Below are 26,039 nucleotides of genomic sequence, written 5' to 3'. Positions count from 1 at the left end.
TACAGGAAAGGCAGAGTACTTGCTTGCTTCTTGCTTTCATCAGCTTTCGAAGACAGAGTCCATTCCTTAGCACTTCCACAGGTGGCCAGTGAGTTCCAATATTTTTTTAAACATCATTACAAACTATTGGGTGAAAATATTTTTGGTGTATTTCAGTTTCATGCGGTTACCATCCTCATAGGAATTCAAATTGTCCCATCTTTGTCCAATCGGAGGGCCCTCAAGTAGGTTCCTAAGTCGTTTAGACATGAAATGGGGTCTGTAGGCTTCAATAGTGTCCTCATTTTCTAGTGTGACAAGGTGCTCTGGGCTTTTTGTGTGTACAGCCTGCTCCAGACCCGTTTCTTTTAGTGGGAAATGGTAGAGACTGCAGTCTCTTGCCACTAGTAATTGTAACTGTGTACTTCTTCTGTTTGCTGTGGCTCTCAGACTCACCCAGATATGTGGGTAGCACCTCGACAGTGTGTAGAGCTTCCTAGATGAGTTTACAGACGACTCAGAAGCACCTCCTGTTTGCCTATAATCCTTAGCCCCTCTGGAGACTAAGACTAATTTTTCTTTGGCTTTTGAAGTCAGTGTTGCAGGCTAGACCACAGAATATGGAAATATTATGCCTGAGCTAACCACAAGGAGGCCTTTGTGGTTGATCATGTGGTAGGTTCTAGAAGTAGCAGAGCCTAGAAACTAATCAGTTATCTAGGAACGAATGAGACATCCTTAAAAGTCCCATTTCCTGAGGACCAGAAGACCCTTGATTGAGGCAAGCTCTTGATCAGGCCTTGACAATCTAGTAGGGTCACTGTCTTTATACTTTGCCAACCCTCTGTGGCAGTTCGACAAGCGAGGAAAAGTTCTTCCTGGTTCCTCTTCACTCTTCTCAGGTGCCTGAGGTTGTAGCCCACTCTGTAGAAAGTACGGGCTGACCCCCTGCAGCCCTCAGTGTATCTTCTGCCCTTGGAGCAAGCATCCTTCCTAAACTAAGAATTCAGTGAGAAGAATTCCTCCTTTTTCCCAGAATGCATGTAATAAGGCAGGCTTGTTGGAAGAGAGCTGTTGTTCCAGAAGGTAAATGATCACTAGCCTCCCACAGGGGCTACAGAGAGGGTTAAGAGTGTCCCTGCTGACGAGGGAGATCATCTCTTTGAGAAGACGCTATGTATAGGCAAGAAATGATTAGAAGAGAACTCAAGGCAGGCTCCTGGTCACAGTGAGAAGAGCTCTGGGTGTCTGGGAAGGGAGGGACCATTGCGGAGGTGTGCAGAGGACGCTTCATGGTGGAGTTGAATTTGGCAGGGCCGTATACTGCTTGCCCCCACAAACAGGCACAGCCAGCCATCCCTCTGCTGCCAGCACCCCACGAACCCCCACCCAGTGACGACCAGAGGACTAGTTCTAAACGTGATTTGGAGCCTCCTTTGCCAGGAGGCAGCAGGTGGGCGCGCTCAGAGGAGCGTTGCTCAGAAGCGGGGGATACACGGGGTTTTTAGTTCATTCATTCCATCTTGCCATCAATTCTGTCATCTATGTGCAAAATACAGCAGACTTCATGAAAAATAACTTTCAAAGAAGGCTGTGTTGAATATATGAGTTCGGTCTCAGGTCAGATTGGCTCTGTGAAGAGCATTTCTGTTTCAAAAGCAAGAACCTTTTCAAAACCAGTTCTTTTTCTTACCTAGGAGAAGCAGAGTGAGAAATAAATACAGGGGAAGGGGAGGGACGAAGGCCCCCTGGCATTTTCTCTCCATCATAATTCAAGCCAAAGCCCTGATTTCTGGGGTGTCTCTTCTGTCCTTACCTCTGGCTTCTGCACCCTGGCTTGCCTCACGGCAGGTGCACATTCTCTGGAGCAGTAATCATTTGAGGGGACAGCGGGCTGGTAGCCCTGTCTCAGCTTGTGCCTGTCTGGCCTTGAAGGGCGAGCTGAGTGCCCATCGCCAAGGGTCTCGGTGGTAAGAGCTTGCAGAAACAGGCTTTTTGGGTTTCTTCAGAATATGAACTGGGAAAGCCTGGATATGCTTGACAATGATCATCGGTTTGAGTTCCCCTCTCCTCCACTCCTCCACTCCTCCCCCTTCCCCAAAGCCCTTACTTTGAAAGGACAGTGGCCACTCTGAGCTCCAGCACAACCAGCGCCTGAAGACTCCCAGGCAGGCCTCAGGCTTAGCGAAGATGTGCTGAACCCCTTCCTAGAAGAGTCTTGCAAGAGTGAGAGAGCCACAGGCGCTGGCTCAGGGGCGGTTGATAGACCTTGCCTTTTCTGTCTTCCAGTAGTCTTTGTGCAGTTTTGCTTGCATCATCCCTGCTGGAACTTTTTTCCTATTGAAAGGTGAAATATGCATCTCATGGTAAGGGAATGAACTCAGCTGCTCTCACGAAGTAACCTGATCCACCAGTTTGCTGGGCTGACCTGCAAAGCTGTCTCCAGATGGTTTTGTCCTTGCCGCAGCCCCAGTGGAAACAGACCTTCCCCGACCACACCGTCGCCTTTTGTCACTTTTACCTTTAGAGTCTACCCAGGTCTGTTAATCATACTGTCTGGCGATTGTCCTCTCTCTTGATTTTTTGCAAAAACAGGTATGCCCCAGACACACACTGAAAACCTTTATTTGGCTTAACATTTATAGTTCTGGACTGAGTACATAGCATCCGCAAGAGGACATCAGGTTTGGCCTGAACTCACCTCTTTTAAAAGCATGCTTCCGTGACCGAGCTCTTGCCCTCAGCGCTTGGGCCTACTTCATGCCACATTATACTCGCTTCGTATTTTTATGTACTCAGTGTTTTAACCACTTATGCTATGGGGCTGGAAAGTAAGAAGCACAGTTTTTGTTTTTGTTTTTTTTAATCAAACACAGCTCTCCCTCCCCCCACCCCCAGAAAGGGGGATCCTTCAAAGTAGACTCCTTACAACCACAATGCTAGTTTCAGGGTTGCAGCCATTCCCAAAAACCGTTCTGGAGACTTCCGTGGGGATTGTCTTCAGAACAGATTTCCCATTCGCCCACCAGAAGATCAGCTCATTGCTTTATGGTTGGACTAAATTTTAAACCCAAGCTAGTCATTCCCAACCTCCTGACCTGTGGACTCTCTGAGTTCAGGGCTCCTCCTCGTTTCTCTTCCAGTAGCACCATGTAGTGCTTAAAATGTGGAAAGCTTAATCCTTTTATGTTCGTGATGCCTTTACTTATAGCCTTAATCTTGAGTCTGCGTGTCCATTTTGAACTGGATCTGAAAGGATTTGCTGATTATCGGTTTAATGATGTTTTTTGTTCTCAACGATGGGTGGGGCTGCCCGTGTGTCTTTGTACGCAGCTGAGGTATGCACTATTCAGTGGAAACAGAATTAATAACCATTATATTATTACAGCCTCCTCAGTGTACCCACTGACTCTGCAACCCCTAAAAGGTTCAGGACATCCCAGGAGCCAGGTTTGAGACAGACATTAAGGGAAGTTACCCTGTAGGATAAAGGAAAAGAAGTGCTTTGTTGGTGCTTTATTTTTATTTTTCATAATCTAGATTGTTTCCAAATAAATGTGTTTCAGAGATCTACACAAAGATTAAAAAAATATATACCAAGCGTCAGATTTGCTTTAATCTTTTTTTTTTTTCCTAATGTATTTGGGGGGCGGGGTGGAGATGATTAGACCGGAAAGTGTAAAAGGGTAAGCATTAAAACTGAGGCCCAGACAGAGCTCACTGACTGGTAATCCTAAGAATCAGTAGCCGCAGTTCACTTTGGAAGAATAGCCAAGGGGATGCACTGGCAGCATGGAGCATCATTCCCTATCAAGACCATACTCCAACCGCCCCGAAGCAGGAATAAGGACCTCCAAGTCTGTGATGGGAAATGTGCTTCCACCTCTTTTGGTTCCTCTTTGTATCTGAAGCTCAGGCGTCTAAGGGAGAAAGAGAAGGCTTTCAAGGACCCACTTGCCTGCAGATGTCAACGGATGATTGGAGAGAGAGAGAGAGAGAGAGAGAGAGAGAGAGAGAGAGTGTGTGTGTGTGTGTGTGTGTGTGTGTAAGGCCGCCTGGTTGTATCTGTATTTCCTTCTGATCTCTTGATAAGATGCCCCAAGCAGGATTTAAGTAACTATGTTTTAGTAATAAATTCTTCTGACTTTCATTTGGGAGCAGGGTGGCCAGAGAGCCGTTTGCTTTCTGAGAGCTAAAGGCAGGCGGAGGTCCCCTGCCTCCCTGGTGCACTCTCCATCAGCTTCCTGCCCTGGGGCCCTCTGGACAGACGGGGACCTCCTGACTAGCTGGAGAAGAAGCTGAAGACCATGGTGGGAGCTTTCGAGCGTCCTGCCCTGCCCTCCTCCTCACTGTCATACTCGGCCTTCCCAGAGTATGACTTCCCGTGGGCTGGCTTCCTTGTCCATTTTCTCACACGACACTGGGTCAGGCGCCGGTTCTGCTGCCCTACACGTGCAGACCTGGCGGACCGGTCTCCCTCTGTTGCCACAGATACAGGGTTCGGTGGTGGGGAGAGCCGTTCTGGGCCTTGGATAGACTGGCTTCTCCCCAGAGAACATACTAATAGTTTCATTTGAAGATCAGTTGTGGCAGAGTGGGGGGGATTCTGCCATATGTGCTTGAACTCACATCCGCACGATACAGGCACAGAGGGTCAAGGTGGGCAGCTACACATTCCTCTGAACTTCCTTCCCCTCCATGCTGCGTCCAGTTGTGAATCTCTCTTTCCTGCATTCTCTGCTTCCAGCCTCTTGGGGCACCCTTTCCGGGGATACTGTAACTAATTACTCAATGGGTTGTAAACAGATGAATTATTTTTTTATTTGTTCTCCATACACCCATCCATGCCCTGTGACTGTAGATGGGTTCTTGGAAGACCCTCTGACTGGTCTTGGAGTAGTAAAGGAAAATGCTGAGGGTCGCTCCCAGATGGAGAGCCTAACCATTAACCCACACCATAGAATCTCACTGCCATGGGGTTAGCTGTGGAGTTGTGGTGGTCTTCCCTTCTAGGTGTTTGAGAAGGAGCTCTTAAGTAAGGAAGTTGATTTCAGCGTAGGAAAAACTTGCAATGAAGAGATCATCTCAGATGAGTAACTGTTTAGGCATGGGCACATACAAATGCTACCCCATTACACAGGCAGTGTGTCTGATTCAGTATCGTAGACGTTTGTGCAGAAGGCACGGGGTAAGCTTTAGTTCTAACATGTCTGTCTGATGACAGTCTACTGTCAGAACTAGGAAAATCAATGTTTCCGTGGTCCCTTTTGAAATTCTTGTAAGTCAGCGTAATAGATTCATTCCCAGACAAAGTGAGCCTTGTGTTCAGAGTTCTTCCCTCCGGGTCTTTGTTGCATCTTAGGGAGGAAGGCAACTAACTGCAAGCCAGGCAAGCAGCTGATTTGTGCCTTGGAATTCAGACATCAGGGTCGTGAATGATAGTCACTCTCACTAACACACCTGCCAGTGTCACTCTGAGATGGGATCTTGGCTTCTGGAAAAAGAGGCTTTGCACGTCTACCCAGTTGAAGACAGACCTCATTGAAGATGCCGTGCAAATGGAAATATTAAATTGTCAGCACCAGCAAGCCTGCACTGCTGGGTGGGAGGCAGGCTGCCAGGAGAACAGCTGGAGTGGTGGGGGAGAGTGTGCCGGGCTTGCCTGCAGCCCAGTGACCTTGACTAGAGGAGGAAGTGGCTTCCAGGGTGGGGACTGGGCAGGAATGGATCTTCCCATAGGTGGGGAGAAGTGGTGGTTGGGAAAGGTGAGCTGACAGTGTGGAGAGGGAAAAGAGGACTAAAGATGGACACCCTGGTGCTCCCCAACACTTCTTGGCAGTGGCGGGTCCTGTCTGTCCTCTGGTGCTCTGACTGCCCCACCGGCTTTTGGTTCCTGTCTTGTGGATTTCTGGGCCTGGTTCTATCACTGGCTTCTCCTCTGACATCCTTCTTCACTGAGACATCAGTATGGCTCAGTTTTCAGGGCTCTCATGAGAGCCCCCATTCCAGGTCCCAGCTTAGTGGTGGACTTTGGCTCCATCACTGGTTGAAGAAGCCAGGACCAGGCAGGATGTTTTCAAAGCAAAAACAGTTCCAGAGTCTAGAGGGCTTCAGCATTAACTCCCTGTAGTCCTCCCTCCCAGTGTCGGAATCCCCTTTCCGAAATCCCCAGATGTCCCCCCTGGCTATGGGTTACAGCATCTCCAGGGATGCAAAAATCAGAGGATGCAGTAAGTGAACTTACAGCTGAATGAGGTGAGAGGGGAAGGGCACCTGCGAGGAATACACAGTTTCTCATTCACCTCCAAGAAGTTAACAAAAACAAATTTTTTTTTTACCCCATCACAGACAAGCGGCTGCAGCACAGGTGAATGAGCCAAACAGAACCAAACCAACACTCCTTTCCTTGCCCCTTAAAAATGGTTATGACTCCTAGGACAGAAGCCATACCCTGCTCTGGGTCTCCTGTCACCTTTACCCTGGTCCTCAAGTTCTAGAATTTTAGACCCTTCATACTGTCACCCTGGATCCATGTGGTTCCTTTCCATTTGCTCCCAGGTTGCTGCTAGAAAAACTTCCACCAACTGGTCAGAGATATTAAAGAAGTAAACGTACGTCAGTAGGGAAATTAGGAATGTTGGATAAAAGAGGTATTGGAGTGACAGTGCCAGAGGGCGGTGCGGACCCTCCTCTGCCCCCAGGAAAGGGCTCGGAAGCACAGATTTGGAAAGACAGACAGTGAAACACAGACCTCTCAGAAACGCAGAAGCGTAGGGGACATTTGAATGAAGAGACCCAGCAGACATCCACATCAAGGCGTTTCTCATTGCTCGGAGAAAACAAGCTGGAAGCATCTGCCGTGGGGAGTGTCCATGATCTTGCTTTTACTTTTCATGCAGAGAAGCAGCAGTGACAGTGACTCAGTGACAGTGATTGACTCAGAGAGGACCCTTGTCATCTGACTCCCAGCCCTGGGTGCACCCTGAGCTCTGCCCTTATCATCCAGAGCCTTTTCCTCAATCCCCTTCCGCATGAAATGGGATTAGGGGCAATAAATGGGCAATTTACACAAGTTAGAATGGGAACTGACTTGGATAAATGTGTTCCTAATTTGCAGAGAGCTGATACATCCCTCCTTTAGAGTTCACCAGTCACTGCTTTTAAGCTGGGAAAGAATCAGAAGATGTGTGAATGGGAGCCTAATAATACTCAAAATGCACTTACTGATCATTCACCCCCTATGCCCTCAGCTTAATTTAGATTCTGTTCTGTTACAAAAACAACTGTTAGGTTCAACTTGCTTTGTTACTTTCAACTTGCCTCATTTCTTCAGAGTAGCAAGAGTTTGGGGTTTTCTTGGACTCTGTTTCTTGGAGAAGGGACACTTTTGGTGTTCTAGCTCAAACTTCCATCATAAACATGATATTTAAAGTTGCCACTTGGAGTCAGTCTTTGAGGTTTTTATTCCCTAAAATCCCATCCATTGTGAAGATTGTCCACTGGTCTTTGTGGTGCCACCCCCCCCCCCACAATCTGGCTGTGTGAACCCCTCAAATGTTTGCATTTCCTACCTGTAGTGAATACCGGGTCTTAAGAACCTTCAGCCAACAGGGAAGTGAAAGAAATATTCGTGGTAAATGACCTCAGTAGCTCTGACAGTGCTCCCCTGTGCTGCTACCTTTGAGATCAGAGGCTGCTGTTAGAGATATCTTGATTGATTGCAACAGTGGCCAAAGCGTGCCACTCCCTACCTCAGTGGTTTCAAAGCCACAAACATAGATATCCTTTCTCTTAACCTAGGCCTAGGGACTTGGCAAAAAGGAAAAAAAAAAAAGACAGCAACAACAAAGTAAATTTCATATCCGCTTATTTTTGATGTGTACTGTCTGAGATCATTTGATTCAAAAAACCTGCTTTTCTTGACCACAGCACATGTACACATAAGCTTAGTACAGAGTTTGTCAGCCTCAGCACTGCTCGCATTTGGGACTGGAAAATTCTCGGGGGGGGGGGCTGTCCTGTCCTGTACACTGTAGGACGTGGAGCAGCAGCACCCCTGGGCTCTACCCACAAGATGCCAGGGGCACCCTCCCCTCCTGCCCAGTCATGACCATCAAAAATGTCTCCAGACACTGTCATGTGCCCTTGGAGGGAAGCGGTACAAAACTGTCCCTGACGGAGAACCACTTACTTAGTATATGGAGTGTACATAGATGAAATCAGGCAGATCCAGAATTCCTCCTGGAAATCTATACCTTATTGGGATTTATTTATTTGCTTGCTTGCTTGCTTTGCTTGTTTCATCTCTTTCTTGTCTCCTTGGCCCTAAAAGTTATCCCAAGTATTTTCTTTTCTCCCTTTTCATGGATTAACCAAGTACTTTCAGATGTGGCACTCGTGCAGCGTTGCAGAAAGTGGATAAAGATGTTTCAGAGCAAAGAGATCTAGTGATGTTACAGATGATAACAGGTTTCTGGGGAGCACTTGTCATCCTCAGTGGGCTTCTTTGGATGGCATCCATATGCCCTTGATTTGCTACTAGTAAAGGTGGTTCTTCACCTTTCTTACACAACAGACTGCCCTGGTGAATTTTTACAAAACTCAGTGTTGTCGGGGGCGGGGGGCTGACATTGGGTTTTCTGGAGTTTCCAGGGGATTCCACTGCACATCAAGAGGTTTATGCCCTGGGACACCTGGCTGGCACAGTTGGTAAAGCATGCAACTCTTGATCTCAGAGTCATGAGTTCAAGCCCCACACTGCGCCTAGAGCTTATTTAAAAATAAATAAATTTTTACAAAAGTACTAACTTCCCACCTCACTCTCCCTCCCCATCCCCGTGCCTCAAAGAAGCCGCCTCTACATTTTGGGAAAATGAAGTGCAATATATATTTTTTCATCTAAAAAGCTGAACCATTGGTTCTAGAAACTTTGTTACCTATTTCTCTCACTGTAGCGTAATGTAATTGTGTGTGTACCTTCACGAGAAGCGGATTTGAGAGCATTTTTGAGATGTGTGGCCGTTTTTTCTGTCTCGTACTGCAGAGAAGAGGCAATGTGATAAGACAACCACATTAAAGATGAAAATTGAAATGGGGCCCTGGGAACAGGCCCAGAGGAGAAGTAACATTTGTTACTGAAGCATGAGCAGAGGAGGAAATTTTTTTAATCCGGGGTTGAGATTGGCTCCCATTTTAAGGATGGTCATAACTTTACTAAGCATCCTTGATGGCATACCTGACGTTCTGAAGTAAGCAGTGGTAAATGACTTGGGGTTTCTGCATGAGGATGCTGAATTAGGTACTTGGGGAAGACCCTCCTCTCCAAAACTAAAGAGGATGATGCTTCTTTATTCTCACGTGCCCCTCACCCCAGTGCCCCAGAGAGGCAGCGTGGGAAGGGTACTCCTGCCGAGTGGATCTTCATTCCTAAAAAGAGTTCCTGACCAAAATATCTTCCTCGGTGCTGATAAGCTGGATTGAACCATTTGGGCAAAGAACCTCTCTTTTAAGCCCAGGGAGAATCCCATGCAGTCAGCCCACTGCTCACCCTCCCCTGCATCTCGTCCTGGGCCTTTTCTCCTTCAGAATCAGCCATGCCTCCAGGGCAGAAGCATCCCCTTGCCCCCAAAACAGTTGGCTCATCCGTCGCCTGAAACCTCTCCAGCCAAAAAACTCCCAAGACCCGTGTCTTTGATCAAAAGCGTCCTAGTTAAAAGCTTCCATCAGAAAGCCTCTCCTCTCTAAAGATGTAAGCCACCCTTGGCCTCTCCTGACCATGGAGAGTGGACTCTTTCAGGGAAACCCAGAGTGTGCTCACAAAAAGTAACACTTACCTAAGGTAGAGAGTGGGGGTGAGCCCCAGAGAGAGGTTGAGGAAGTAAGAGCTGCAAGCAGGCCGGGAAGGGAGGGAATGGGCCACGCTGCATCCTCTGAGGAATGGGGACGTGGGGAAGGAGGACCGGTTGGGGGGGTGGTTGCTGTGCTTGAGGCCGTGTCTTCAGGGCCTCAGGATTTGTAGACAGCAGCAGTGTGCTGGGCACAGGTTCCAGATGTTTTGTGTTGGCTCTCCCAGTAGTCTGCAGCCTAAAGAGAAGAGAATGTCAGTCCCAACAGTATGGCTTGTTTCTATGCATGAAAAAGTCACCACAGAAAACTTCAGATAATGTATATAAAAATATGAAAGGTTGCCAAGATGTGTTATCTAGTGAAAACTTGAAGGGAAAAAAATTGCAGAAAAGTATTTCCCATATGAACTGGTTTGTAAAGAGTCAGTACGTGTGTGTGAGTATAAATACCTCCCATCGGTGAGCTCACCTGAATGTCCGTATTTGGATACCGACTCCTGGACATCTGTGGGAGACCGTGTGACTCTGGGAATGGGTCTATGGGGAAGACATCGATTTCTCAAATTATAGCCACCTCGTGTATGTTTTTTCTTAACGCACTACCTTCATATTTGCTTAAAAAGGGAAAAAAACGGTAAGAAATAACGGGTAGGTGAATGAGCATTGTAGCACCTCTTTGGAGAGGAGAGGTGGCAGGTTGTCAGCTCTGAAGCACACACGGGATGTCAGGGTGTGACGAGTGTAAGAGCGTGACACATGTTTAGCGGCTCATCCGAGAGTCCTTTTTCCGCAGAAATGTGGCTGACCAATCGTCTCTCAGGCCGCCTGGTGTACCCCAGCCCACCTGGAGCCCAAGCGGCTCCTTGGATGTTGATCTGTACAGTTCTAGGAGGTCTGTGCTTCACCAGCCTATGCAATGAAGAAGGTTCTGGTTGATGACTTCCATTTTCATTTACCTATAAATCTGAGTACGGAGCCCAGGTCATGTGACACTAACGCTTGAGCCTCAAAAAGAAGGTGCTCAGGAGGGAAACCTTTGCAACTTTGGGGTAGGCAAAGATTTCTTAGTTGGGGCAAACAAAACATTGAGTTGTAAAAGAAATTCATACATTGGACTTCATAAAAATGTAACACTCGACATTATTAAGAAACTGAACAGCTAAGCCATGGCCTGAGGAAAAAAATATATCGCAGAGAACTTCTATCGGAATGTTTAAGGAGCTTTACAACTTGACAATTGGGTTAAAAACCCAGTTAAGCAGTGGGCACAGTCTTGAACAGAATGTTCACCAGAGAAGATACACCAGTGGCCATTAAGCACGTAAAGAGACGCTCAGCATCATTTGTCATTAGGGAAATAAAGATTAAAACCATAGTGAATGACCACTACACAGCTACGAGAACGGGGGAAGTTTTAAAAGCTTGACAGTTTCACGTATTGACAAAAGCGTGGAACAACTGGAGTTCTCATACATGGTCTGGCCTCCTTGGAAGAGAGTTTGTCGGTCCCCTGTAAAGTTAAACATGCTCTTCCCAGCAGCTGCCCAGGGGAAGTGAAAGCATGTTCACCAAAGATAGATGCAGAGGCTCAGAGGGGCTTCTGTAAGATCCCAGGCTGGAAGCAGCTGAAATGTCCATCGGTAGGCACACGGGTAAACAAAGCGTAGTTCTGTCCGTAGGGCAGAATACTGCTCAGTAATGGAAGGAATAAGGCGTGAGCTGCTGGCGCCACATCAGGGAGAGAGAGGAAGCAAACCAGGAGTTGCCCGAGGCAAGGGCGGGTAGAACTGCAAGGGGCACAAGGAAACTTTGGGGCGATGGAAATCTGTATCTTGGTTGTGCTGTCTTCTTCTGATGATGGTAAACCCTGGTATGAAATTCATCGAACTGTACTCCCAGGAGGCTCTGCCCGTGTCTCCCTGGGGACAGGAAAGCCCCACCGTGATGCCAGTGTGCACACAGTGAACATAGAATGACATTTGCTCAGACCGTTGCACTTCGAGTGTTTGCTGATTCTAACTGCCAAGATGTCAAGAGGAGGGCAGCCCATGCCTTGCCCTCCCTTCCATTCTGCCCACAGGGCTGAATGTTTGGGCTTAGACCACACAGGAGCTGGTCCATTCAGAATGAAGAGTAAGGCTATAGGAATTGATCATGAATGAGATCACGGCAGGACTGGGTGTGGCCCCTTCCCCAAATGCCTGGAGACCAGCGGGAGGGCCAAGGTGGCATGGGAATCTCTGTGGAGGCCTCTGGCATGGCACATCTGGTTGGGCGGAAGGAAGGATTGGGGGACTTGTCCTAAAATGTCCCGTTTTCACTTAGGTGATGTGTTGATTTGGCTCAGCTGGGATGGGGGTGGCGGTCGTGGTAATGTTTTGTGGGTCTGAAGCACGTTGCCCCTTAGGTTCTGTGAAAATCACGTGGGTGCTGATGGTGCTCTTTTCCTTCGGAAGTTCTCTTTCTCCGCCTCCTTTCTTGTTTCTTTCCTTATGTCTGTCTGTGGCCCTTTGCACCTTCTTCTTATGGTCCTGCGTGTTTTTGAAGAATAAAGAACCACTTTGTTTCATTTTCTGGGGAAATAAATAGGAAAAGACCCCTGATTTTTTACCTGTATTTCCTCTTGTTCTGTCCCCATCGAACCTCCTGGTTGTTGAGGAAAAGTCTGGGTAAGAGTCACCTGAGGAGGTGGGGGCCATGCAGCCTGGCCAACCCTGGGTTGCCCTCCACACTTGTGTTCTCGAAGATGGTAAGGAACCTTTGCTCTGCTGAGAGACAGGTGTGTTTTCTCAGCCCTGAGAGAGGAAGGGTCCCTTTCCAAAAGGTGGGAGAAGGCCTCCGTCCCTCCACAGCATCTTCCAGAAGCTCTGAGGCCTGCTTCTTGGCAATAGGCTGTGTGGGCAGACAAGGGCACAGGGACAGCAGGCACCCTGGGAGCCGCTGAGTGGGACCTTAAGTCTTTCAGTTCAACTAACATATATTTATATAAATATTATATATATATATATATAAAATATATATATTTTTTAATATCAGGGGGGAGCGATGACTGTTTTAGGAATTTCACCCCGGGAGTTGCCAAATAAGTTAATTTACCTGTTTCTCATACAACATGCTATTAAAATAAACCTTCACTCCATTATTGAGTGTAAGTAACAGGCCTCCTGCAGGCAAAATCGAAAAAGGACTGCAGAGTAAAGTCCCTTTCCTCCCCCTTACTCATCACCTTTTTTTGAGACATCGTCTTCTAGAACCAGCGTCATCTTTATTATTAATCGCTGTGGGGCTTTATACTGCATCACATTACTCCCTTGGAATTAAACTGCACATATAAAGTATGAAAAATGTACTTTTTAAACAGTAAAAAAGTCATTTCCTAGCATAATACCCAAAATAAAGTGCCATGGAGCCATTAGTAGTAAATTGAATTTTTGGTATGTAATTTGTACAAAAACTGACAAGTGCGAGCCCCCCGTCCCCCCATCATTAGTCATTGGGTTTAGCGGACACAGAGGTAGTAATCTGCAAGGGCAGGCATTTTGATGTCGACTTCAATTGCACACTTCATTTATTTGGACAGGGCACAGGCGGCAGCTTCTGTCACGCGGCATCACCGCACTATTAGCGAATTTCGCCCCAGGGCAGCTGGGACGCTGCGCTGGGGCAGATGTTCTTTTCAGCCTATTCAGTGACCATTCTTGGGGGTTGTTTACTGTTGCCATGGCAACTTTCATTTCCATAGCAGCGCTGCTGTTTCTCAGAGGAAAATGAATTTAGTTATAAAAGGATAATATTTTTCTCTGTCTCTATATAACCTGCCATCTGTCAACTGGTGGATCAGTAAAGATTCAGAAACCTATTAAGAATTATAGCAACGAAGTGATGAGTATTTTTTTTTTGGTTCCATATTAAAAGCAGTAATGGATGTGGAAGCCAACATTGTGCCCTCGACATCATAACTTTAATTTTTTCTTTATATTTTAAGTGAGGTTTTTTTTTAATGTCTTCGCCATCTCCACCACCACTGTGCGCGTACCCAGTCTCGTAAAACACAATTTACATTCTGCTGACAGATGGAAATGACCCGACGTCTTGTTTGTATCTTACCAGATGCAGGTATATTTAAGGCTTTCTCTTCTTAGTGCTGTGAGCTTCCCCAGTTAATCAAAGATTCCTGCAGCTAAACTTGCTATTGTCACCACACTCCACTCTCCCCTGTGCCAGGGGTGCAAACTGCAGGGGTGCATAGGTCAGAGCTGTATATGTACAGTGCAAATTACGAAATTAACGAAATGAGGAGGGGACCATGCTTTGTCTGAAAATTTACCAACCTGCCCCCTTAAATCTCATTCTAGAATACCTTCCTTCCTCTCAAATCCACATGGGAAGAAAGTCACCTTTGGGATAACTCATCTAGTTCCTGGATTTTTTTTTTCTCTGTTGCTTTCATAAACTGTAACTTGCAGGGGGAAAAACACACACACACACCCACCCCGTTGTAAATAATGTTATTTATTGGTTGATTTTTCCAGATCCTGACATTGATGCTGCCAGTGCCATGATGCTTTTGAATACTCCCCCTGAGATACAAGCAGGTTGTGAGTAGATATTTCTATAGCCTACAGCACCATAGTTTGTGAACTTAACCTTCTCATTTATATACCAGGCCATAGGAAGAACTAATGCTCAAGTAGAACTTCCCTTGTAGACTTTTAAAACTACCACAGTGCATGATTACATGCATATGCGTATAAACATGCAGCCATGCATATGTATGAATGAATGCATAGGTGTGTTTCCAAGATGACGAAGTTTTTATATAATCTCAGGGCTTAAGACTTGGGGGAAGGGAAGAGGACCCCATGATGAGTCCCAGTGGAGCGAACTTCCTTTCTCCTGCAGGGGTAGTTCCTGTGAGTTAGTTTCCGCTAGACAAGGCTATGTGGGGCCAGCTTAACAGTTATGAAACTGAGCAGTGCCCATTTCTAGAAATTTCTTTCCCTTCTGGGACCTTATTAATAGCAGGCTACCATTTTACAGCTAGAGAAGAGAGGTGGCAAGGTGGGTGTGCAGGAGCTCAGAGTGGCCTTGAAATGGGCCATGGGTGCTCCCGTGTGTCATCCCTACCAGCCTTCCAAGCTGTCATAGAGAAAGGCAGGCCTCATTTAGCTCAGCAGGGCTTCTGTCTTCACCTTCTGTTGGCCATTGAGCAATGTCAAGCTTGAGACCGCGCTTTTCCTTCCTGGAACTTCTCTTCTGTCCACCGCCTCATGTTTTTCCCCACCACTGGAGCTACATGACCATGGTTTTAGAAAGGTCTTCTTCCCGTGTGATGACTTTAAATGGAGTCAGCAGGAGGACTTGCTGACTGGAATCTCGTTCCTCTGCCCGCACTTCAGCCCCAGCCAGAACCCCGTTGAGCAGATGGCCCACTCACTTGCCAGGCTCTGCTCGGGACATTGCTGCATTGCAGCCTCCCGTTGATGGAACACACTGGTCGAAGATGACACGGCAGACCCCGCCATGACACCCTGCAGGGGCTGGGGCCTGCCTGGCTCATTCTTAGGGCTGGGCCTTTAGCTCGTTGGGGCCTCTGGCTCCCTGAGGGCTGCCTGGCCTCCTGAGTCAAGGAAATCCCCCATATTGGAGAACATCCGTTCTTGGGTGCTCTTGTGAATAGTGGACTGAGTGGAATTCCAGAGCATCCTTCATAGCCTTCCGTGGGTCACAGCCTTCCCCAGAGCTTTGGGGAATTTGACTCTATCCTTTCTCCATCCTTCTTTTAAAAGACCCAAGAGATGTGGCCACACGCTCTCGGGAGAGACTTGTCCCTCTGCCAGGGGCTGCCATTACCTGCTCCGGAAGGTGCAGAGCTCCCATTCTTTCTTTGCTAAACTCAGATCCACAGCAGTTGAAGTGTTAGGCTACCCACTCCGCCGAAAAGCAAACACCAAAGCTAAGCACTGGTATGACTAGTACAGTCCAGTAACTAGCAGTTACCCTGTGATGTGGTTTTTAAATGATGTTTGAAGTGACAGAGAAATTGAAACAAAACAAAACAAAAAACTCTGTTCTCAGATGACATGGCAGGAAGCGTACAGACCAGATTGTAATCAAGTTACGGTCTGAAAGGGTTTCCAAAATCAGGTTGCATAACTTGTCATGAGGAAAACATACTTTTCTCGTCAGAGCTGCGCAAGATTTAGCAGCGTCTTCCTTAGCTCCCGGCCAATGTACGCAGTGATTTTTGGCTTCGAGAGATGCTTTTGATGAACCAAAATAATGGAGTCAAGAGGGAAAGAGGCAAGGGGATTGGTCATTAAGGGGTTCCCAGCAGCTTCTATGAAAGCTCATTATTACTGAATTCTTGAGCACAGGTAGAGAAACAGGATTGATCTTGATTAGTTGACACATTAATGGTTTTTAATGTTCTCGTGGCTAAATGAACTTCTCCCCACTCCCTCAGTAGAACACTCAAACTATAAATAATTATTGTTTCAAGGTATCCATAGTCTCACTTATATGAAAACACTGAATTTGAGTTTTGAAAGCTCAGTGTTTATGCTTTGAAGCTGAAGGGTCGTTTTTAGAAGGCTTTCTTCCCACCTCGATCCTAACCACTTTGAGAAATCCAGCCTCAGCCAATTCCCACACCAAGAAGGGGACGGAAAGAATCAGGAGTCCCCAAAAAGTCATGGAAGGAGGGGCCCATTGGCAGGAGCAGCCAAGAAATCAATGTAAGGACAGGGGAGAGGGTAGGAGCACCATCTTTGTATTCACCTTCCCATCTGGCCCCAGTCTCTAGTAAAATCCCCTAGTGGTCCAGCTAGAGCCTGGTCAACAGGCCAGAGTAAAGCCCCTGAAGATGGGAATAGGACTGGAGGAAGGATGTGAACTTGCATTGAGTGTCCTCTGTGCGCCCTTGGGAAGCCAGGCAGCCGCTGGTCGGCCTCCCGGTAAACCAGTCAGAGGTGTGTGTCTCCACCCCGGGGCCTTGGTCTTTTCTTAGCATTTCTTGGCTTCACTCTTCCCCTCCCTCCCCTCGTTTTCATTTTACTTATGTCATGGTTCTTTTCCTGAGATTCGGTGAGTGCCTTGTGCTGCCATCCCCCTGCCTTGACAGCTTTTCCTGAGGCCTGGAAAAAGTGGGACGTGATTCCTCGCCAAAAAGGTTCAGAGGCAGCAGCCCCCCAGCCGCAGCACTGGAGGATGGGCGGCCCACCTGGTGGCACCTGTGTGCGTGTGTCCGGCGTGGATGCGTGTGCGGCAGCCGGGCTCCGGCGGCCCCTCTGCCCACGCGTGGGGAGCGCGGACTGGCGTCTGCACGGAGCTCGCTGTGTTCAGCCCCCGGCTGGGCTGTGGCCGAGCTGTTTACAGAGCCTCCTCGTGTGCTGCTATTTATAGCCCCTTGTTTTCCCCTCTTGGGCTGTGCGGAAGCCCTGTTGGAACCGAGGCCACCAGCCTAGTCTGTCTGCCGCTGTCACTTGCAGCAGTAAGAGGCTGGCCCGGGTGGCTTGAAAGGCTTTTCCTTTGCCGTCGACCTCCGGAGCCACTCCACTTAAGGTCACCAGATGGCATCCACTTCGGTTGTTTCCTCTCATGCTCCTGGGGCCCGGCATCTGCAAAGCTAGCTCGGGGCTGGCAGACCAGCCACCATCAGGTCCAAGCTGAGTAGATCGTACAAAACAAGCTTCTCAAGAGGCCGGTGGGAATCCCAGTCGGCCAAACCCCTTTTTCTTTGCAGGGTCGCACACTGCCCCCAAGGGAGCTCAGCTCCCCACCCACTCCCCCTGCCCCGTGTATTGCTCGAGCTGGCCTCCCTGTGGGTCCCCTCAGCCTCTCCGATGCTTCACTTACCATGAGGCGGCTGTGTGCATCTAATCCAGAGGGCAGGCTTCGTGCTTTGTCCCCTCTGCCAGCAGCACCGGTGATGATACTCTTTCCAGACTTTGCCACTTGGCAGCATGGGGAGCTCTCTACAAGGTGTGCCATTCTGTCTTGCAGGCACTCTAGGACCCTACTTCCAGAAAAACCAGCATAGGACATTGCTGCCTCATTACGTCTTGAACCTTGGATTCTGCTCCTAGTCAGATCCATCCACCTACCCCCCATACACAATTAAAAGTGGCTACGGAGACTAAGTCCAGCTTCTAGAGTCTTCTTAAGCACCTGCTTTGCAGTTTCCCTTTGACAAGCCCTGGGACTCACCTTTAACCCCAGTGGAGGGATTGTTATGAAGTCAGATAACCATTACTCATCTTCAAAGGCTTATATAATCCCTAGTTGGAACATTCCCAGAGAGGAACTCTGGATCATAAGCAAAACAACAAAATGGGACAGTAGAGGGGAGGGATGGAGGCGGCATTCCGCACCCTGCCTCCAAGTGGGATATGTATCCAGCAGGCCAGGCACCGGAGAAGAAAGGCAACCAGCATGTAGCTCCCCCATTCCAGCCCCGTCCCCAGCATCCTTCCAAGTGAGCAGGTGGAAAGGCCAACTTCGGGAAAGGGAAGGATTATCGGAATCACTTGCTGCTCAGCTTATGGCCTCTGGTAGCGTTAGCCAGGGCTGCCCTCCAAAGGCAGCAGTAGGAGCTCAGAGGTTAATTTTAGAAGCTGTGAAAATCAAGGAAGCTGAGCGTCAGGAGGGAAGCTGAGGAAGCTGGGATGGGGAAGTGCTGACGGTGGCGGAGCCTGGTGGGAAATTTGTCTTTAGGTTCTCAAGGTGATCCCATTTAGATCACGGTGAGCATTGCTGCTTGGCTCAACTCTTTGTGTGTGTACCTTTCTTCCTGGTTAAAAATAAGGAAGTGTCGAGTCACTCTGTTAACATAAGAGAAAGTGCTCGATCAGCAAGAAGTGGGAACTCGGGGGCTCCTGTCCTTGGCCCCTCATCCACCAGCAACTCAAGTATCTCAGATGTGTGTCTTCTTGCGGATAAAAGCTGAAGATTGAATTGATCTCACAGAACAGGATGGTGCTGGAGGCTTGTGCCTTTTGCAGTGAGAGCCACAGACATATCCAGTTTCTCACTACATCCCTTCTCAGCTGGAGCCGAGGTCCCAATTTCAGTGCATTGGGTGGGGTGGGCTAGTTGTAAAGGGCTTGGTCTTTAGGTGTTCTGGTTTGCCCAGAGGGCAATACAGAGGAAAAGGAAGGGAAACATAGGCGTGCTGACGGGAAAAGGGCTGGGGAATACATTCATGCTTCTTGGGAGTCCCCCAGATCCAAGGCTAGTTAAATATGGACCTCAGAATGCCTTTCTCAGACATTTTAGACTGGCTGTGATTCGTTTTTCGGAAGCCTCATTCCTGACGCTTGGGGATAGAGACAGGAAGGAGGAAAGATGGGAGAATAGTTAAGTGTCACAGCTGGCTTCTGGCAGCCCGTGCGCAAATATGAACACATCGCCATCCCAACATGGAGAGCGTTGCCAGTGATAAGGACTGAGAAGTGCCAGGGTTGGCAGAAGCAGCATTCAGTTGCAGCTCATTTGAGAGCAAACTCCAGGAGTCAGGAGAAGAGCCTAGTTGATGTGCCAGAAGTCTTGCGAGGTTCAGGAAATAGCTCGGGGAAAGCCTTTTAATGCTGCGGGATAGCTTTGTCCATGAGATTCTCTTTGAAGTAAATACACTTCATTAATCAGGAAGATGTTTTAGTGGGTGAAGGCAGAGTTGGGGAGAACTACAAAAGGCATAAAAGGCTGGAAGAATTTCCCCGTCTTGACAGCCCCCCCTTAGGTCCTGCTCCTTATAGATAATTAGTAAGAAGATGCTGGAGAGATGGGATGGGATGGTGGAGGGATGAACAACATAGCGATGATGGACTTATAGAATGGGCCAGTTTACATCAGTCTTCCTATTTAAGATTCAAAACAATCCTATGAGCTGTGTTTATGCCAAGTTTAGAGGTGAGGAAACTGAGGCACAGGACAGTTAAGGCGCTCTTCCAAAGCTGTGGAGCTAGTGATCGGCAAGACTTTGGCAGGGATGGAGGCCATGTTGCCCCGAGCTTGTGCTCTTATCCACTGCAGAACACTTCTTCCCTGGAGGCTGAAATGAGCTGAGGCGCGTCAAAGGACCCTGGTCTCCAGTCCGTGCTCACTGAGGACTGGCCTCCTTTCTTTGTTCCCCTTCCTGTTGGGCATGCCCCTGGGCCTTAAAGGTTCTGGGCGCTTGGGCAGAGGACTCTGGGCTTGGGGCAGTGTCCTTGGGGTTGCTTTTCTCCTTTGACTGGCAAATGACTCGCTGGCCGTGCCACAGTCCAGAGAACCTGTGCTCTGTGACTCCTGTCTGCTGTCTTCACTTTCCAGGGCACCCCAGTCTTTGTCCCAGGATTTTAGGTATTTCGGGCATTTTTCCCCCAGGGTGACTCTGACACGATTTGCACAATGGGAGCAGAAGCGCCGGTAAAAGCGGGCATTGCTCCTCCGGCTGTGCTCTGTGAGCAGGAAGATGGCTAAGTTCTTCCAGCACGGTTCGGTTTGTCTCCTCCTGTTCTTCCGGACTTTTGGCTGCCCTGGAATGGAGAAAGCACGGGCTGCCTCAGGACGCTCTGAGGGTGGTGATGATGGTGACGATGCTGATATTGATGACTAAGACGTATTTTCTAAACAGTAGCGCCTTTATTAACTCAGTTAAATCTCCACTCTGTGAGATAAATCCCATTTCTGTCCCCATCCTCTTACTGAAGTGGCTCGCTCAGGGGACACAGGCAGTAAATGAGAGAGGTGGGACACAGACCCAGGGCATCCCAACACCAGAGCCTGGCTCTCAGCCACTACACTCAAGACCACTTTCCTGCTCAGAACCCTTCAGTGGTTTCCGCAGTACCCATGGGGTGAAGCCCCAGAAGCACCTCATTCCTGCAGAGGGTCATATGCTTTAGCAAAATTACTTTTTGTTCTTGTGCGCATTGGCGATTGTCATTACTTCCAGGCCTTGTGTGTGCCTTTGCCACCTTTGATGGCACTTCCTATGGGAAGTCTTCCCAGGGACCCTTTACTTCGGGTCAGGTGTTTCCATTCTTCCATGCCTGCAGACCCCCTGCCCCAGCGCTGACCATAGTATATTTCCCTTGCCTCTTAGGTCTCTCTGTCCGCTTAACTGTGGCCACCGCATGTCCCCTTCATCGAATACCTAAGCAGGTACTTGGTATGTTAGCCCATTAATCGATACAATCTGTACATGGGACTGTAATAATTTTGCTGCTGAGAATTATAACTGTGGTATCGATTTTAAATTTTTAAGTTATTTTAACAAGTAGTCCTTTCTGTCAGACTTGCTTGCTATTCTGGATAAGATCTGTAGTAACTGATATCTTCAATAGTATTATCAGAATTAAACGGAGCCTGTGGCTGTCGGGCCATTTCGAAGAGACTACCGTACAGCAAAATAACTGGAAAACCCTTTGCCACGATCCCCAAAACAGACAAACCAAAAGCCTGTCTTTTTGAACAGCCCAAAGCACCTGTCTACAAACCCCAGAGCTCTGCTGATTTTTGCGTATCTGTCCTTGACAATTACGGGCATTATTCTTCCTATGTTTTCTTTGAAAAGTTTTATAATTTTAGTTCCTGCGTTTACATCTGTGATCCGTTTCTCATTAACTTCATGTGTGGCATGAGGTAAGGACCAAGGCTCAGTTCTTCCCAAGTGGATCTCCAGTTGTTCTAACTCTGTTTCCCCCATTGTGCTGTCTTGGTACTTCTGCCAGAAAGCAGGCGGCTGCGTGTTGTTGGGCGTATTTCTGAGCTCTGTGTTCTTCCTTGATCTGAATATCTCTCTTACACTGATCCCACTCTGTCTTGTAGCTCTGCAAGGAGTCTTGAAATCAGTGAGGTAAGTCAGTTAATCTAATCTTCCTTAGAACTTATCAACTAAGCAAAATAGGATACTTACCCAGAGTATCCCATTATACAGGTTTCATGCTTCTGAGATAGTTGGTAAGTCTCCTGTCTCAGACGATCTGCCGTCTGAAATCAGGCTGAGGGTAAGGGACATGGGTGAGAGTTCCTGATCCAGTTCAGCCTGTTGTCACAGTTAAATATGCTCAGAGAATGGGAAGATTCTGGACCACTGGACAGCATTGGTAGTACTGACTTTGGGCACTGGTTTAAATTCTGTCTCCCGTCTCCCTTTTAGAAAACCCAGTGGCAAGGGCTTTACACAGACCTAGGAAAAAAAGGTAGCGAAAATATTAGCAAGAGCCACAGAATTCTCAAGGAATCTGTCTATATAATATTACCCCATATTCAGGAGTGGACATTCATCCTATATGAGGGACGTCTTGTTAAAGGTTTGGAATATTTACGTGAACATACCCTTGGAAGCCTAAGAATTACAGGAGTAGAGAGTAATGTTTGTGTTTTGTAAAGAGTATTCTACTCAATCTGGACTGTAAAAGCTTAATATCCAGAAGGGTTTTCATTTTTGAATGTATAATTTTCTAGAGCCTTTTTGGTATGGGCCTTGTTTGAGAAGTCCTGAGTTATCCCCCTTGCCTCTGGATGAGACTGTGCCGGGGGCTGTATGAACACAGCCAGAGCTCAGGGGACTCAGGGCGCTGTTCAGAGAAGGAAGAGATTTCGGTAACTTGCCCAAAGTCGCACAAGAGGAACCAAGACGAAAGCTAAGGCCCCAAGGCCTGCATCAGGGCTCTCACTTTGTGATGCGCGCCTGGCCCTGTGGACGCCTGGAGGAGAACTGGTAGTACAGTTAGAGTATTAGCTTGAACCGAACGGAACGGCTGTTTGGGAGGTTGGAAAAGATGGACTATTGGGGATTATTTCCTGGGGTTCCCGTGATGTGTGACTCCTCAGATAGGTGTGAGGCCCCTGTGGGATTGTATGGAAACAGACGGGATCTGATGGTCACTGGCAAAAGGTTGGCTCACCGTTGCTCCAGGGACAAGGGCATTTAGAAGGTGGAACGATGAGAGAACTCTCAGGAGATGTGCTCAGGCGAAGCTTCGAGGGAGGAGGAAGCGGGCCCTCCGGAGTGGGCTCTGCGTGATTCTGAGGCAGGAGCCAGAGCTTCCCTGCCAGCCCTCCACTCCAGCCACGCTGAGGAAGGGTCTTTCCTTGCGCAGCAGAGATCTCGTGAGCATGAGCTGTGTCGTGAGCACTGAGGTGCCAAGTAGCTTTTGTAAAATCGGCTTTGCTAATATTTTGGCTTTCTTTTTCCCTTGTTGGATTAAGGACAAATAGAAAGGTGTTCTCAGCTTCTGACCATGACCGGAGAAGCATGAGGAAATGCTTTTGTTTAGTCACTGCTGTCAGATTTGTGTCAGTGTTCTTGAGATCTTGTTAGGGTCTGACTGGAAATAAAAGCTTATATTTAATAAATGCAAGAGAATAATGCCTGAAACCCATTTTTTAATACTCACCCTTTTTTAAACCAATGCATCAATAATTTGATTGTAAGGTAGTGGTCTGACACGGCTGACTGAATCTCTTTCTTGAGGCATGGTGTCTTTCTTTCCCTCTCTGTGTGCGTGTGTGTGTGTTTGTGTCACGCACGCGCACACGCGCGTATTTCTCTCTGTCTCTGCTCACTCTTTATGCCAATAATAATCACTTTCTCTCTCTTTTGCTTTCTCTCTCTCTCTCTCTTTGTCTCTGGTGTATCCAAAATTTCTGACTCAAAACAGAAATCTGCACAGTCGAACTCACTGTGTGTTGTCTTTTTCCTTTTGCTTTTCCAGTTCCTCCAGGAGTGATACAAAATGGAGCACGGGTTCTGAGCCGCGGGCTGTTTCCTGGAGTCCGGCCTTTGCCCATCACTCCCATCGGAATGACAGCAGCTGTGAGGTAAGGGAGACACTCGCTGGGCAAAGCCTGCCTAAGGAGTGGGAAGTGCATCCTGGGTCCCATGGGGTCACTTGGGATGGAGAGGCCCAGCCTCTAAATAGTGAAGACAATACACCTGGTTTGGGTCTTCAGAAAAGTCAAAGTAAGTACCAGGAACCCCCAGTCTGGGTGCCAGCTTCTCCTTCTGGGCTCCAGTGATCTTGGTCTCTTTGCACATAAGGAGATGAAGACAAATGAAGCGTTTTTGTTCTAAAAAGGTGGGGCAAGGTGGGGAGAAGGAAGTGGTGAGCAACTTGTTCATTAGCTTCTAGGCTAACTGGTCTACCTCTAGAATGAAATGCAAAATCCTGTGTGGAAAGTGCCTTGATAAGTGGGATATAAATAACAGGTGGCATCATTCCCCTTCTTCCAAGAATCAGGTCAGTTGCCGAGCCACATGAACTCTTCCTTGGGAAATTGCTTTCCTCCATCCTTCTTACTCCAATTCCGGCCCTGGATTAGGGTGTCTCACTAGCTTTGACCCCTCACAGGTGCCAGTGTTGATGCCACCTCCCAATTTCCTGCTACTTCTCCTCCCACTGCCACCCACCCATCAGCCACTGCCAGACTGATTTCCTAAAATGTGCCTCTCCGGCTGTCTGCAGAAGCACCTTCCGTGACTCCCACACATCAGCCTGACATCACCCCGGTCCTCCCGTCTCCTTGAGCCAAATTTGTTCCCCAAATATGTCCGTTGTTGGCCCATCTTACCCACTCAGTTGCCTCTGTGTAGGCCTCCCTCAGACTCCACGTGCAAAGTAGCACCTCCTTTAAGGTCCATCATCAAAACGAATGCTCCACAGAGCTTTTCTGAATGTGGGCTCTGAGCCACCCTGGACTGATTTTGTCTTTCCTTTGAAAGCCCTATGCTTTCGTTGGGGCCCTTTGATGGGTAACCCTGTGTCGTAAAATTCCTCTGTGTGTCCCCCTCTGCTCTCAGTGGTTCGCTTGCCATAGACAGGGGCTGGGTCTCACTTACTTGGCTGATGGCTGATGACTCCTCACATTTGCATAGTGTTGGGCCCAGGCTTTCACTTGGAGGGCCCGTCGTGCTGAACTGCGCCCCTCCCCTCCCCAGCATCCTCTCCTTGCTCACTCTGCACTTTTGGATCAAGTTTGCATCTGAAGGCTGTTTTCCTTTCAGAGTGTCTCATGTCCCAAAGGAAACCACTCCAGAGTCTGTCAGGGGGGCCTGAGGGAGATGCAAGGTTGAGCTCCCTCGTGTGAAGCAACCACATGAAGCTTTCCTACTCGCTTACATCTTGCCACTCTTCCGGCAAACCGGCCTACTCTTGGCGGGATGGAAGTCCCCCGATCTTCAGGGCAGACACTGTGTCTAGGACCTGATGAGGAGGGAATTTGGTTGGAATTAGAATAGTAATAAAGTTAGAAAACCGCTTACCATTTTTGCTAACCCAATATGGTGATACTTTCAAAAATAGATGGGAAGGGTCGGTCTCTCGTACTTCTCCAGTATCTTCCGTGGTTATCTGTAGGTCAGGAATTCTTGAGTTCATAAATGAAAAGCCTCTGCCACGAAGCCAAAGCATCAATGCCTTTACCTCACATTATGAGAGAGACACATATCATTTTCTCTTCTTACTTAAAATTTTTTCAGCCTCACCTCCCACCTTACCTTTTTGGCTGACAGGACTTTGAGACTGTAGACTGTTTTCGCATGGAAAAACAATCTATGTTCATTAGCAGATTCTAAGTATAGATTTCAGTCTGTCATCTTGAGCGGGGACCTGGATGTGGCTCCGGCCGTTCCTTGTAGCCGAGCACAGGAGAGCCAGGCACACGGGGACAGAGACCTAAGACCAGGTTGGCCTTCCATAGCAGCCATCCCCGAATTTTCATTATTACCCTCGTAACATATATATTCTCACATGTTTTAAGATTAGTACTCCCTAGAGGATTATTTGAAATATTGATTTTTTTTCTTTTCTTTTTTTTTTTTAATTATTCCTGGTTCTGTTCTGGTTGGGTGATAACAAAGCCCCACAGCAAAACAAGGAAGTCTGGTCTCTCATTAAAGAGTTGCCACTTATCCGGTCCAGGGAGCATCTCACTTTGGCTATTCATAGTAAAAGACCACAAAACAAGGTTTCAGGTGCAGTCAGGAGACAGAAACCACACTAGGTATTCGAGAAGGGAGACTTTGAAGTAAAGAACCGTTAACCAGGCGGGAAGTTATTGACCAAGTAGCTGGAAGGGTAAAAAGAGAACTCCAGGTATCATGGAGAGAGCAGTTGCTGGAAGCAGCCACATCCCCTCGGGCTAAGAGAAGAAAGGGAAGAGATTATGATGGTTCCCCTGCAGAGGTGGGCCTCAGACCTCAGAAGAGGAGCTGGGGTGGGGATCCAG

At 48.0% G+C, this 26,039-nt stretch overlaps 1 protein-coding gene across 13 annotated transcripts in view; it reads left to right on the top strand.

Annotated features, from left to right (window-relative positions):
• Positions 1-26,039, top strand: part of FOXN3 (forkhead box N3) — a 385,552-nt gene that overhangs the window by 339,972 nt on the left and 19,541 nt on the right. For 11 of the 13 annotated variants that reach the window (XM_087856174.1, XM_087856173.1, XM_045807655.2 and 8 more), the window contains 2 exons: positions 14,357-14,422; positions 23,528-23,633. In XM_087856174.1, the coding sequence (XP_087712300.1) occupies positions 14,357-14,422; positions 23,528-23,633 (172 nt within the window). The remainder of the gene's footprint in view (positions 1-14,356; positions 14,423-23,527; positions 23,634-26,039) is intronic. The other 2 variants (XM_087856175.1, XM_087856176.1) reach the window with 2 other exon arrangements.

This window comes from Ursus americanus, chromosome 26, assembly GCF_024610735.1.
Source record: "Ursus americanus isolate L20-20 chromosome 26, mUrsAme1.1.p, whole genome shotgun sequence".
Taxonomy (NCBI): Eukaryota; Metazoa; Chordata; class Mammalia; order Carnivora; family Ursidae; genus Ursus; species Ursus americanus.
Note: the sequence above shows the minus strand (reverse complement) of the source record. Positions and strands in the feature narration are given on the sequence as shown.